The following is a 14,424-nucleotide window of genomic DNA, read 5'->3' as shown; positions in this document are numbered from 1 at the left end:
TCCGAGTGCTGCTCCCCACCCCCAGCAGTCATCCTTCCAGGAAACAGCTCCCTCCACCTTCGACCTCCTGGCTTTTCTGATTCGTATGCATGAAATGATTTTGCAATAGGCTTCATCACTACAGTCTGGCTACTTCCCCTGAAGCCTTCTTAAGATGAGAATGGGAAGAAAAAGCAAACTTAAAAGTGAGATACCTGGTATTTGGGACCAGAAGGCAGTGGAGGATGATGCATCATCCCTCTGCTCTTCTCAGCAGACCCCTGAGAGGCACTAGGCCCTCTGTCTGTCCCTGAATCCCCCCCACCCCGACCAGCCCTGCCACTGGTCTCCCAGCTTTCACCTGTGTGGCACTTGGGACAGTCCTACACTTTCCAGCTTCCCGCAGTGCAGGGTCCTCTTTCAAAATTACATTAAAGGAGACAGTGTGTGTCGAAACAAGTTTAGACAATCTGGGTGAAAGGCGAGTGGAGCACCTTTGATGCAGGAGGTCTCCGAGCCTGCACCTGTTAAATCTCTAAGAGGGAGAGAAGTTTGTAGCCTGCCCCAAATTTAATCAAACAGACGCCGAAATGTCAGCCTCCGTTGAGAGACCATTTCTGAGGAGCCTGTCACTAAGATCCTGCATGGGAGGTGCAGCACCATGGAAATAGTGAAATTCCATAAAAGTGCAGGACGGCCATGCCCAAGGCTCGGCCAGATGGACGCCGTGGCCACTGAGCTCGGCACCGAGGCTTCCCCATCACAAGGGCCTTGTGACGAAAGTGTTACCTTCCTGGGGGCCCCACACCATTTTCCATTATGAGAAACCCCCTCAGCTCAGAGGCATCCAGCAGGTTGGAAAGCAGCATTGGCTTTATGCAAATATGCAGACTCGGCCATGGAGTTCATTCCTCCACAGCCTCACAAAAAGCCAGCTGAACTGTCATCCTCCACCACCCACTTTTGCTCAACCTGCACGCCCTCTCCACCTGACCTGAATGTTGAAAAGTGAGGAGGGCTGGTGCTGAGGGGCTCCCATCTTGGCCAGTATCTCTGAGGGTCCTTAAGCCACCTAGGGGCAGGGGAGGCCCTTCCTATCTCCGGCCAGAACTGACAGGGTTCTGAGCACCAGTCTCTAAAACCACAGAGACGGCAGGGGCCTCGAGTTTTGCCCTCCTTGATCCTGAATCACAAGGTTCCTCAGGGGCCTTGTTCCTGCCCTGGTGCCTTGGGAGCACAGACTCTTGGACTTGGTCTTCCAGAGTGAAACACTGGGGTGGAGGTGTGGGAAAGAAATCTCCTCTGAAAAAGAATTTTGGTCCTTTGTTTGTTAACGTATCGGTGCCCAACTCAGCACAAGCTAAGGGTAAATCCACGTGCCCTGAAAGGCTTACAAGGGTCCAGCTCCCTCACTTCCCGACCATCACGTCTGGGCATAAAGCACTTTTGTGTTCTCATGTTGCATGTTGTCCTACCACCTTTGGTTGCTGTGTCTCCCTTTATTTATCCATTGCTCCAGAAATGTTTGTGAAAGGTGGTATACAAACTATATATGACAAATATATAGCTACTGTATATAATATATGTGTTTGTTTTCATTTTTCTCTCCTGTATGTCCCTCACCCGATTTAGAACTAAATGAGCCTACAAGCTCAACTTTGTTGCAAGGTCAGTATCCCCCTTGCTTTATGGATTCTCCCTCCCTTTTCCCTCGCTGCCCCGTATTGTCCCCGCCCTTTTCCCCTGCCCCTGTGTGCATTACCTGCCTATAAAGTTGCTTAGAGGATGGCAGGGGAAGCTAAGGTGGTTACTGGGAGCTGGTAAAACTCCAAAGATAGCTCGTTTCTCTGCTCAGCCTTGCCCACACTTCTCCAGAAAGGCTGGGTGGGGAAAAAGAAAAGAAACGTTATTAGCATCTCAAAGCCCAGAAGATTGACAGAGTCTGAACCAATAGGAAGACAACTTGAACCCACTGAGCAATTTTCATGGCAAGAGTCCTACTGATGGCCACTCAGCAAAGAAGCAAACACGGGGGTACCTGAAGGTTCAAAGATTCCCTAAAATGCATCAGCTGGTTCACAGGGAGATTCTCCAAGGGAGGAGGGGGGTGTGGCACAGTGCGCCTGGTGGCCAGTAAGTTATTGTCACGGGTGGGATGCCACTGAGTCCTGGTTCTGTGCTCTGGGACACGTCACCAAATGGTATTTAGAGTCCCTTTCCTCTTCTACAAAATGGAATTGATCTGCCTTATCTACCTGCGTTGTTCCAACATTCAACTGATGGTGCACAGTAAAAAGGCTTTGAAACGAGTTGGTGCACTTTGAGTTATTCAAGTCCAGTCTCCAGGCGCAAGCTGAAAGAACAGGGTGTCTCTCAGCGTAACAACACAGGGGGTCATTAACTTATTTCTCCAGACCCCTTACATATTCCTCTACTTAAAACCCTCATCCGTGGGAGAGTCCTGCACCCCTTGCCTCTGTATGCACAGCCCTTCAGATTCTCTCCAGGTCCACCAGCCCGTCTGAGTGGCACATGACGTGGCTTCGTGTGCTGCTTTCCTCCTCCTGAGGAGAGTGCCAGCCATAAGCTACCCAGCAGGAAGGCAGCTGTGCAGACAAGGAGGGGGACCACTTCTCTCTCCCTGCACCCCAACCTCCCAACCTTTCTCATCCCACCTCAGCCCGCACCATCCTGTCCACCCATTCACATCCAGCTGTGCCGTCGCTGGAGGGTGGCATTAAACTTGGGAGGTGGGGGAAAAGATGGGAGGAAATGAATTATTTAGGAAGCTGTCTGACAGATGAAGAAAATACTTTTATCATGAAAAAATTCAGGGCTGCATTATTCACCTTAGTGATGTGGAGCATCTCGGTGATGAACTGAGACAAACACGAAAATGAAACAAGATAGAAGGAGAACATGAGCTCAGCGGAAACATTTGGGTTCAGTTTATAATTCAGCTCGCGCGTGTCGAACCTCTGTGTGAGGCATAGTCGCAGATCTAAAGCAGAGCATCAGAAAAGCACCTAACGTGAGCGGGAGGAGGGAAGTGTGAGCCTGGATGGAGCAAAGGCGGCACTGCCCCAAGACGAGCCTTTAGAAGCGACTAAGCTCATTCTGATCACCGAGTTCTTCATCCTCAGAGGGAATAGGAGCGCTTAGCAGGGGTCGTGGTTGCCAAGGAGCCGGTGTCTAACTGAAGGTGTTCTGAACTGATAGAGGGAGCCTTGTCCCTCACCAAGGATGAGAACAAAGCCAATCAGAAACAGACACAGCGTGGCTGCTGAATAGGGGACGGGAGCAGGAGGCCTCCTTATCGGCTCCTCCTGTGGAGACTGGGCTGCCCTGCCTCACTCCGCTCTGCCGCTCTGCCGTCATCTATGAACTTGGGCAAAAGGATCTCGATGCCGCTTGCCTGTCCCCAGTCAGCATGCTCTCACCCCTCATTCTTCTCACTGAAGGCAAAGCAATGGGGCAGGGCCAGCAGCTGTAGCGCGCAGGTACCAGGAACACTCCAGTGTGTGCAGGAGCGTGGTTTTCAGGACAGCTGTTGGACACTTTTGAACAACTAAGGGACATTTTAGAGAAAACAGCCCTCACATCTTGGGCATTTTCCTCATTCTTCTGTGTTCTTTTTTCCTTCTTCCTCCTTTCTAGACTCCAGAACTGCCTATTTTCTCAGAGAATACTTTCTAGTTACGCTCATTTCATCTCAGAAATACCGAGGGAGTTTATACAAGAGCATGGATTTCCACGGACAGGGAGCACTTGGCTGTAAGAGAAGTTCCAAGCTATTTTGCCACTCCGTGTCTGGATAGACTAGAAAGATTCTTATAAAAAAAAAGTCATTCCTCCTCAGCACTTTCTGCCACCCTTGAAATATTTTCCTGCTGCCCTTTTGCAAACACAACAGCTTGCGTGTCACCCTTCCGTATTAATATTTGGTGTCACAGGACTCCCGCTCTGAGAAGTGCGGACTCGGGGCTGTGCCACCGTCCTTCAGCAGACTCCCTCCTGGATGGGAGCCGGCCCACACTGCAAACTCGGCTGCTAGGCGGCTGCTTGCTCCCCATCCACTGCCTTTGTCTTTCATCTCCTAGGCATTAAGTCAGACTGGATGGTGTCAGTGGGCTGGGAAAGGTGGGCTGATTAATGCTCGAGAACCTCACAGTGTCCATCAAACCAACTTATTAAAGAAGGAGACTAAAGTAAACTGTATCAGAAGGAGAGAAAACATTGCAATAGAGAGATGATTAGTTCTTCCCTGCAGAGGATTAAAGACAGTTAATTAGGCCCAGCCACCCAGCAGTTAGCATTTCTATAGCACATGTGTCTAAATATTAGAAGGTACAAAAATGTTCTTGGCATTTTTTAAAGGTTTATATGAGGAGCAACCTCCTCCCCACCCAAACCAACATTTTCTTCTGGAGGGCAGGCCCCTTGCAGTATAGGCTTCCCCCACTAGGTGAGTGTTGTAGGAACCCGTCTGCATCAGTATACCAGCTGGTGTTGTTGTGAGAGGCTGTGTTCGGCTTCAGTAAAGTGTTTTGTTTTGAAGAGTCTCTCAACACATTTGTCCATTGCATGATGGGTGACTGATGAGCGCACCTGCCAGAACCTCGCTGAGTGTTCAGCAGTTTTTGACCAAAAATGGAAGGACGCCCCCCGCCCTGCCCTGACAAGCACTATGCCCCACCCTCCCTGTTCACCTGATCTCTGCCCAAGTGACTTTTTTTTTTCATTTTCCTGGGTGAAAAAAGTCCTAAAAGGGAAACATTTTGCCCAGGTGGAGGAGGTGAAACAAAAAACAGCAGACCACTAAAAGGCTTCAAAATCGACAAGTTCAAAAACTGTTTTTGAGCGCTGGGAAAAAAGTCTCGATAGGCGTATTGCATCCAATGGAGAGCACTTTGAAGGTGACTGACATGGAAACATGTGAGAATAAATACACAATTTTTTATAAATAAATCCCAGGTTTGGGGTGTGCCCCCTTGTATATTCATCCTGACATGAAACCAGCCCTCTTCTGCCTGCTGGGATCAGATGGCGACCCTGTGCTCACACAGAGGTACCTGGTCTCGGCTATGAACATAGGCTTTGGGGCCAAAAAGAGCACTTGTAACTGACCAGAGACACTGCCTTGGGAGCTTGGGGGAGGGAGCTCTTTTTCTTTTATCTATTTTTTCTTTCTTTTGAATATTTTATTCCTACTCTTCCTATTAATATAGGCTTGTTATTAATATATCAACAGAAATACCACAAACTGTAGTTAAGCTTTGGGGGAAGAAAACACAGGCTTGGACTACTAGGGACTGTTTGTTTTCTTGATAGCCAACGGTTAACTCGAACGAAGACTTGAGTTTATGGCTAGTGCTCACTTTGGGAGCCTGAGCAAGACTTACTCTCTGGAAGCTGGCCATGGCCGTGCATCAGGCATTTCAGTGCTGGCATTTCTACATCTCTTCTTGGTACTGAGTCAAAGGGAATGGGTAAAAATGTACCAGCAGGGGTTTTGAGTTAATATAAAGAATACCTTGGCCACACTTCCCCCTCATTGGTGAGCTAATAGCCAGGGCAGGAACACATTCTAGTTCACTAGAAGGGTTCGAACATCCCTACATAGAGGAGCCTAAGGGTAAGTTCCAGCTCAGGTTAAGGATGAGCGTCCAGTCATCCTTCGCCTGTGTTGGCGGGTGCTAAAGAGCGCTGGCCTTCTTTTGAGGAGCATGTGCTGGAGATTCAGAAGGGAACAAGTCTCTGGAGGGGAACAATTGAGCTGAAGTTGTTTTCAGGTTTTAATTTACCGGATAGAAAGTCACTTCTGATATCCAGAGCACTGCAGAAACTGATGTCTTAATTTATTGCTCTTTTTTATAGTTCCGAAAAGCCAGATTACCAAATAGAACTCTTCCGTGTGCCTTCCTCCAGCAGAATTGAAAGGATCGCCTGTCACTCTATGGACCCCACACTCGCTCTGCTTGTGGTCCAGGGTGGAGGGTTTATGGCTGCTTTATCCCTGGGAGAGTCTCTCTTCACACTGCCCACCCTTCTTCCAATTACCCCCCATCTGGGTGCAGAAGGATTCAAGTCAGCAGTATCTGAATGAGACAATTCGTGATAATAGCCCCTCAATTCCTGGGCTGGCTCCCACAGCCCAGCAATCACTCCAGGACTGCCCTTGCCAAACACACAGACCACAAGGTTCCAGCACTTCTGTCACTTCTCTGTCACTCTGACCCTACATAGGATCTCCTCTGAATCAGCCCTTCAACCTTTGATCATAGATCACCCCTTAGAGTAATGTCCACTTAGACCAAGAGGGATCTCATATATTAGGTACCTTCAAAGAATGGACCGAGAATTTGAATGCAGATGTGTGTATTTTGATTCTGCTCAAATGTCTTAGTTGAGTTTAGGTCACGTTGCACCTATGTTGTCTTTCCTTCTGCATGGGCGCATTTTCGCACAAAGAATGGTATCGCTTCAGTGAAGGAGATATTCAAGTCATTTTCTCATTTTTCCCAACTTTGCTAAGGTACAAATGACACATTGTAAGACATTTAAAGTGTGCATGTGGTGATTTGATACACAGATACTCTGTGAAAAAAATTTTCATCCTCTTTGTGTCCAAAGTGAACCAACTACAGAGACCTCCAGCCAAAAAGGAAAGGAAACAATTGGATTATCACCACTCCAGGCCAGTTAAGACACACTTTCATCAGCAAAGGCTCTGTGGATTGTTCTGAGAGCTTGAACCTGAGGAAAAGGGGGTCTTTTGTAGTCTCATCAGCAGAGAAGAACTGGAGACCCAGTATTTCCATGGGTGGGTCCCAGCAAGCCCAAGTGTAGCAACACAGACGCAGGTCTCACAGCCTCAGGTTGGTCCAGAGGGAAGAAGCCCCCAGCACCAGCTCAGCAGACCCTGCCTCATCAAGAGAAGTCAGGTAGCCAAGGTGTGGGCTCTGCTGGCACCAGTAGCCTAGCTCAGCAGTGTTTGGGAGATGCAGACGTGAACGCCAGTTGCACTTCTACATCTCGAACATCACACGGGCGCCTGTGTTCCAGCTACTACAGTAAAATCCACTGCTGTGAGCCAACTTCATAGTTAAGGCCTGCTGATTTCAAATAATTAGGGGATTGTGGGGGACCAAAGAAAGAGAGTTGTTCTACAAATAAGTGTTTATTGGCCATGGCCTCAGGCTTGAAGGTACACCCAAGTCCCACACTGAGACAAGGTAGATGTGTTGGCTCACTTTGGGTCAGCAACTTAACCTGAACATCAACTATATCTTTCCCCAACTTGCCCACATAGCAGCTGACTCTTCGGCTGTGTTCAAGGCAGCAAGAGGCAGTGCAAGAGGGCTGGGGGTCCTGGCTCGCTCCCCAAACTGTCTGAGAGCAAAGCAAGGCCTCCAACTGCTTTCTCCCTTAACACTGGCTTGTTTTCCATTTCTTTTAGAAGTGAAATCTACAGCCCTGACCCCTTGGAAAGGTTGGTATATTTATTTCTCAGGCAGCTATGCCATAGTGAGGACGGGATATGCAAAACCCTCTGTCTGCTTGCAAAGTGCCTCCTCTTCTGAGCTAACCCCAGAAGACAGCCCAGAGGGCCCCCAACCCTGCCCTCGGCTGTCTCTCTGTCAGTTTAGATTAACCCACCCCCAAGGACAATCCATTCTCCCTGGGTAGCTTCCACTTTCAGAAGTCTAACTTCTCTGCTGGCAGCACTAATGAGCACCTGTCAGTGCCCAGAATAGCTCCATGTCTGGGTGCCTCTGTCCTAGGCCTGCCTCTTTCCTCACACACGGATGCTCTAATGCAACGATCTTAGACCTTGCATGCTGCCCTTCCCTTAACCCATTCTCTCTCTCTCTCTCTCTCAGAACTGGAAGGGCAGTGGTTGGAGGAAGAGGAAAGTGGAATGTAGGGGGAGGTTCTCGTGTGAGTCACTTGGGCACGAATAAAACGAGGTTATCAGAGGCTTTCATTCTTGCCAGATTTTTCCGATGAACGATGGACACTCGTCACAGCTCTCTGGGACCCTCACTGTTCTGATAGTGAGTGTCTTTGGGCCTCTGAAGCTCTCTAAGGAGATAGAGGCAGTAAAGGCATCCAACATGGAGGGGTAACTAGATGAAGAGCAGGGACCTCGTCTGTGTGACCCATGTCACCAGCTAGACATGGGCTGAGCAGCCACTCTGTCCAGCACAGGCTCTGTCAGGGCCTTGCTCCAGGAGGCTGTGATCCACACGAACCTGTAAGAAAGGTTCTCATGCCATAGCTTTTTCCATGTGCTGGGCAATGGGGCACAGCCAGTGTGGTCCCCACCTAACCAGTGCCCAGGTGGGGCCAGCCCAGTCCTCAGTCTCTTCCCACTCACACTTCCTGCAGGTGCATGAGTCACCCAAAGCATACGCTGTGAGGTAGTAGACAGGACAATTGTGTTTGGAGACAGAAGTCAAGGGATCTTGGGAAAATCACCTAAACACTGAGGTTAAGTTCCCAAGTAGCGAAGTGCAGATAAGAGTCCTAACCTAGTACAGGAGTGTTCTTTAAGCGGCTGGAACCTTTTTAACTGTGAGCAAGCACTCTGCCTGATATCCTAATCCATAGGGTTTTACTCCTACATATACCTGGCCTCAACCACAGGAATTTGCAGTGACTTTCATTGGAAAAGAGGGGACCACAAATTCTTACTTTGAAGCAATGGCAAAAGGAAGTAAGCATTTGGGTTGGGTTGGGTTTGCACCATGCATTCAAAGATGAGTGTGTACCTGTTGATCAGATACCTTAAAGCAAGTGGGAATTTTCAAAAAGAAGAAAAGAAAAAGAAAAGAACAGAGGGGAAGGGTGTTTGGAAGAGAAAATTGAGGTAAAAACAAAAGGCAAGGTAGGAAAAGAATTTATGTTTTGTTGTAGGTTTTTCTTTACCTCCTCAAGCAAAATGTTAAGGAAAAGGAACGCTGATTGAATACAAGTTGTCTACATGCAGCCCAATGTTCTGGCACTTTCCTCCTCCAACAGGCGTTGATTTATTACCTACCATGGGCCCAGTTAGACATAGACTGCCCTTAGGGAGCCTGTAGCACAGAGGAGGAAATGCAGAAGTCAGGTGAGTGAAGAGCATTATCACACAGGGCAGCAGACATTTTAACAGTGGGGTGCATGTGGTGCTGTGGCAACAAACCACGAGTCAAGGAAGGCTGCCTGGAGGAGGTGACTGGACAAAGGGGTGGGAGAGTTGAGGGAGAGGGCAGAAAGTGTGTGTATGAGAAGGAAAAGGAATACGGTTGGGCCTGACCAGTGTGGCTCAGGTGGGTGTTGTCATAGTGTATAGTGAAAGGTCTCGGTTTGGATTCGCGGTCAAGGCTCAAGCCTGGGTTGCAGGTTCCATCCCTAGTTGGGGCACATACGAAAGGCAACCAATGGATGTTTCTCTCACATCAATGTTTCTCCCCCTCTCTTTCTCCCTCCTTTCCCTGCTCTCTAAAAATAAATAAATAAATATTAAAAAAGAATGGGATGTGGTCGGAGGTTACACACTTGTGTGTACATGCATGTGTGTGTGCAAGTGCCAGTTTGTACAGCAGGGAGTTGGGGGCAAGGAGAAACTAAAGAACACATGGCAGGAAAAACCACTAACGAGGCAGAAAAGCAAGCAGATTACAAACCGTGGAGTGTGCTACCAAGCAGTTGAGAGGTTTTGTGAAGGCCATAGGGAGCTAATAGAATAGTAGTGTGATTGATTTGGGAATGTAGAATCATCACCCTGGAATTGTCATAAAGAACGAACCTGAGAGGTCAAGGCCTGATGTGTGAACTTCTATGGAAGTTGAAGAAAGAGCAGCCTGGGTGTTCTTCTTTGGGAGGACACGTGGAGAAGCCCAGCTTCTGCTTCTACTCTTCTGTACAGCCCTGTGCAGGTCAGGCTTCCTGGACTGCTGGAGAGAAGGATGGGTTGTGATGAGGGGAGAGAATGTATGGAGGGAGGGGTGCAGGCAGCTGGATTGGCCCCCCACAGTGGGTGAACCCCCACAGGTCTGGGACAGGAGCCAGGAGCACCAGAGGAGGCTTTGAGACACTCAGTGGCCTCTCCCTCCCTTCTGTGGGAAGAGTTTTCTGACCCAACAGGTCAAGACCCCTTTGTGCAGGCTCTGTGTGGTGATGCCCAGCAGGCAGCAGAGTCACAGAGGAACTCTTCAGAGCTTGACCATGAACCTGAACACAGAGCTGCAGAGCAGCCCTGCCAGGGGAGCTGTCCTGGGTTGGGCCAGCTGCCAGTCACAGCGGCCTCCTCTGTGTCACTGCAGAGTCCCTGGCCTGCACTTTTCCCCCAGTGGATATGCTTTGTTTCATTTAAAGTATTGTTTTTAAAAGAATTTGAATGCCTCTACCTGGGGTTTTCACCACTCTCTATAATCTTGCTCCCTGCCCATTTTACTCAGAGTGGCCCTGACTTTTCTTAGGTGGTAACCGAACCAGGATGGTGTCCAGCTGTACACCTGGCTTATGGCATCCTCCCTGGAGAATGCCACCAGTGGTCCCCTGAAGGAGACATAGAAATGCTGGGAACTGTCCTTTGTTCCCCTTCTCTTTTACCTCAGGGCCTCTTCTTACCCATGGCCAGGGGGCCCGGAGAGGCAGGGAGTGTGCTGGGCTGGACAGGGAGGACATTTCAAAGCTGTGTGTGCGTATTGAGCAGAGAAAAGAGATGAAAGAGAAAAAGAACCATGTGCACACAGATGCATGTCTGGCCAGGAGTGTCGCGTGCCAGCCTGCAGAGTACCTTCGGTTCATTGTGCCACGTGCCTGTGGGAGGTGGAGCCCAGCCCCCGCCTCTGCCCTGCTTACACACGGAACCTGGCTCCCACGAAGGCCTGCTGGTCCTGGGGACTCAAACACAAACCTTGTCTTTGAATCCATGTCAGGCACAGGCAAGGGTCTTACTGCGAGGGATCTTGCAGTGGCCAAGAGCAGAAGGGCTTCCTCACAGGACAGAAGCATAAACTCTCCCCTAGAAGGCAGCAGGGAGGGCTTCTCTCCTGTGATTCCAGAGAAGGCTATGTGGATAACAGAGTGAGGACCCTGAATAGGGAAGTTCTCCCTGCCGGGTGGAGCGTGGAATAGGCCTTCTGGTCCTTCTCATGAGGAAAGGCACTGCCAGGAAATCTGGCCTTGGCAGTACCACATCCCAGACAACAGGACACAGGTTGGAGCACGTGCTGCATCTCAAACTCATGACGGCTCAGCCCCTGCCCCATAATCAGATTTCTCCCAAAGGTCTAGGGAATGCACCCCATGGGCAGTGCTCCCAAGTCAGGAGTTTTAGGACTTGACAGAATAGTCTCATAGGGAATCAGGAAGCCTGGTCTGATGTTCAGCATCCGAGTCCAGGCAGCCGCACCTGGCTTTGCTCCTTCACCCCCGGTGAGGACACGGACTTAGTGAGGACACCAGCCACATGTCCATTAAATTCATTGCAGCAGAGCATGCCAGGGCAATTCCAGTCTTCGAACATGCCCTGCTTTCTTGGGTACCTAATTCAGCGGGGTCTCAAAACCTGTGTGTACTGTTCAGGAATCATAGCTCCATTGGTTGTGGGTGTTCTGACCACTGGGCTGAGATAGGCAGAAATCTTATGCATTACAATGATAAGAAAGCTACTGGGGAATTTTATTACCCCATCGTCTTCTTGCTGCACACATTTGGCTTCATTTCAAAGAGTACGGGTTAGCAGGGCAGGCTGGCGTGTGCCTCCAAGGGCGGTGCGCCCTCCATCTCCACTCTCAGACATACTCCATGGCAGGCCCTGCGACCCCATTTCCCCTTACATCTTCCCTTACTTCCATGTGTCTGCTGTTGGGGAAGAAGCCAAGTGCTCTGTGCGGAAACCGGTGCTCTGCCCGGAGACGCAGCCACTGACAGAAGAACGCTGAGCCGGGCATAGCAGCAGCAGGGAGGCAGGCCATGGCGTCCAACAGGTCCTTTCCCGAGCAACAGGTGGAGCAGCTGGAGGGTTACGTGCACGTTTAAGGCAGGAAGTGCTTAGTAGTGGTTGGCTGATGATGCAAACGATGCAAGGGCTCACTTTATTGAAACTCTGTGCAGGATGTTAATAAATAGGCCCTTTCTTCTCGAACTTCACCTTGAACCACAGCCCTAACAGATTACACAGTAAAGCAGTGGTGACCACCAGCACACTCTAACTGGAGCTTCATCTACTCTCCTTGCCAGGGAAGGCTCCCCACTATACCCCGTGCATCTGGGAGATGAAAGCTATAGAAGATTTATTCATAATGCAGCCCCCTACAGAGCGGGAACAACAAATGCTCCCAGTTAGAGAAATGCCTTATCAGACCGGAGGCCTAAGGACAGCACACCAGGCCACGGCTGGCCGTTCCCTCTTATACTGGCTGCTCATGACGAGTGTGTTCTCTCCGCAGGCCCGGGCGCTGTCAGCGAAGTGAACAATGGGACGTCGAGGAGGGCAGGCTGCATTTGGCTGCTACCTCTCCTGGTCTTCCTACTCCTCAAATTTTGATGTGAGTGCCACTCCCCCCGCCGGGGAAAAGCTGCCGCCACGGCAACCACCAACACCACAGCACGGCAACTCCGACCACAGCGAGAGCAACCCCATTTCTAAATCAGATGTGATCAGACCAAATCCAGAGAATCAGATCCTATCGGGACAAAAATTCGAGGGAGGGGAGCAAAGAGTACTTTGGGCAAACACACGTTTCAAAAGGAGATTGAGAATCGCCTTGCGGGCTTCGCAAATGTGTAGGTACAGCTGAGCCTTCTTTCTTTCCCTGAATGGGAGGAGTGCACCCCCGGCTTTGGACCCACCCGCAAGCTGAACTGCGCGACCTCTGTTTCCAGGGCGGCGGAGGGCTCAGCCGCTCTGCCCACTAACGTGACCCTGCCGAGGGAAATTCTGGAGTCGGCCGTCCCAAATTCAATCCGTCACTAGGGACGAACCCGGAGTGAGGAGTGCGGCCCGACATGACCCCAGGGCCCTTTCGTAGACTGTGCCACTGTTGTGTGTGATATGAAATGAAATTTAAAAATAAATAAATAAAAAGGAAACGAAACAAGACAGCCTGACAGCTACAACAATCCCGCAATCAACAGTCACAACAGATATTGTTAATTTTTTTTTTCGTTTTACTACATGGACATCATGGATAATAAGGGATTCTGATCCATTATTAATTTTATTAATTATATTTTCTGATATGAGTCTAGAACTTAGTGGATAAAAACAAGACAAAACAAAAAACACACAGAGGAAAGGGGTGAAGAGAAGTATGTTTGTTAAGGATTAAAAATAGATAGTGCACTTCTTAACTAGGTTTACAACTGGTGGACCACACACCAGGCATTAACCACCTGGTGAGGATTTGGCAAATCCACCAAAAAAAAACACATGATTTAACCAATGTCTCCACCAGCGCTACAGATTTCTCCTTATCCTGGCATTTAATGCAGACAGGACTATGCTTCTCCATGCTGTTTAGAAATGGAAGGGTGATTGCACTCTATCTTGCGTTTGTTGGCTATGCTTCCTTTGATGACATATATTATACAGTATATATATATATACATATATTTTTTTTGTTAGAGTCCTAGCCATTTTCTTTCTCTGCAGGGTCCTTTCTCAGACATTACTGCATGCTGTATATGGCGTTAGCTGTGTGTTGATCTTCTAAAAGATGATAGAGTTTACTGGTAATTGTGTAATCAGCTCCTGCCTTTTCATTTTCTTGGGTTATTCACATATCAGAGACATTTATCAAAAGAGAAAAGAGAAAAAATACACTAATACCAGGCGCAGCATCTTTTCCAGGCGCGGCCCTCAGAGGCTGTCTCGGGTGCCTCGCGCCTCCATCACGAACAAACGAGCAACCGAACCAGCTAAACAGTCAGTAACCACTCGCTTTAGCCCTTATGGGATCTCTGATGCCTTTGTGACCACTGGAGAATTGAATCCTCTTGGTTTGTTTTATTTAATTTCCCACCTTTGTGTGTGTGTGTATGAAAGAGAAGAAGATGCAGTTTTTAGATCATCTTTTTTCCTCCCCTGAAGTCTGGGGACAAGAGAGGCCTCGGGGCGGGGTCCTGGATGTGACGAGGGAAAGTGGGATTGGGGGTTAGGGGAGGGCGGGGTTGTCTCTGACTTGACATTAAAAAGTGTTCCATGTCCCTCTTCACCTGGTGTGGTACCTCATTCTCAAGTGGGGGGGAGAGGGGAGCAGAGCCTGGCTGGCTCAGGTGTGAGAACATGGAGGATGGGCTCCTGGCCCAAGTGACTGCTCTCTACACCCCTCGTCGGGGTGAGCGGGGCTCTCCCTGTGGCATATGCTCTGATGACAGACAGGAGAGTCAGGAAGCCCCTTTGTCCTTCATCCTCCTAGTGGAAGCAAGGGTGGGGGTCTCACAGGGTCT

The 14,424-nt window shown here is 49.4% G+C and overlaps 1 protein-coding gene across 5 annotated transcripts in view; it reads left to right on the top strand.

Moving 5' to 3' along the window:
• The window catches only part of NTM (neurotrimin), a 940,417-nt gene extending 926,312 nt beyond the window's left edge, over positions 1-14,105 (top strand). For 3 of the 5 annotated variants that reach the window (XM_053659469.1, XM_053659468.1, XM_053659471.1), the window contains exons 8-10: positions 1,612-1,647; positions 7,439-7,471; positions 12,423-14,105. In XM_053659469.1, coding sequence (XP_053515444.1) covers positions 1,612-1,647; positions 7,439-7,471; positions 12,423-12,520 — 167 coding nt within the window. In that variant the 3' untranslated portion in view covers positions 12,521-14,105. The remainder of the gene's footprint in view (positions 1-1,611; positions 1,648-7,438; positions 7,472-12,422) is intronic. The other 2 variants (XM_053659470.1, XM_037138267.2) reach the window with 2 other exon arrangements.
• Positions 14,106-14,424: the final 319 nt, after the last annotated feature.

Source organism: Artibeus jamaicensis, unplaced genomic scaffold (assembly GCF_021234435.1).
Source record: "Artibeus jamaicensis isolate MK-2021 breed Jamaican fruit bat unplaced genomic scaffold, CSHL_Jam_final scaffold_660, whole genome shotgun sequence".
Classification (NCBI taxonomy): Eukaryota; Metazoa; Chordata; class Mammalia; order Chiroptera; family Phyllostomidae; genus Artibeus; species Artibeus jamaicensis.
The sequence above is the reverse complement of the archived record's forward strand: the minus strand, read 5'-3'. Positions and strand labels throughout refer to the sequence as shown.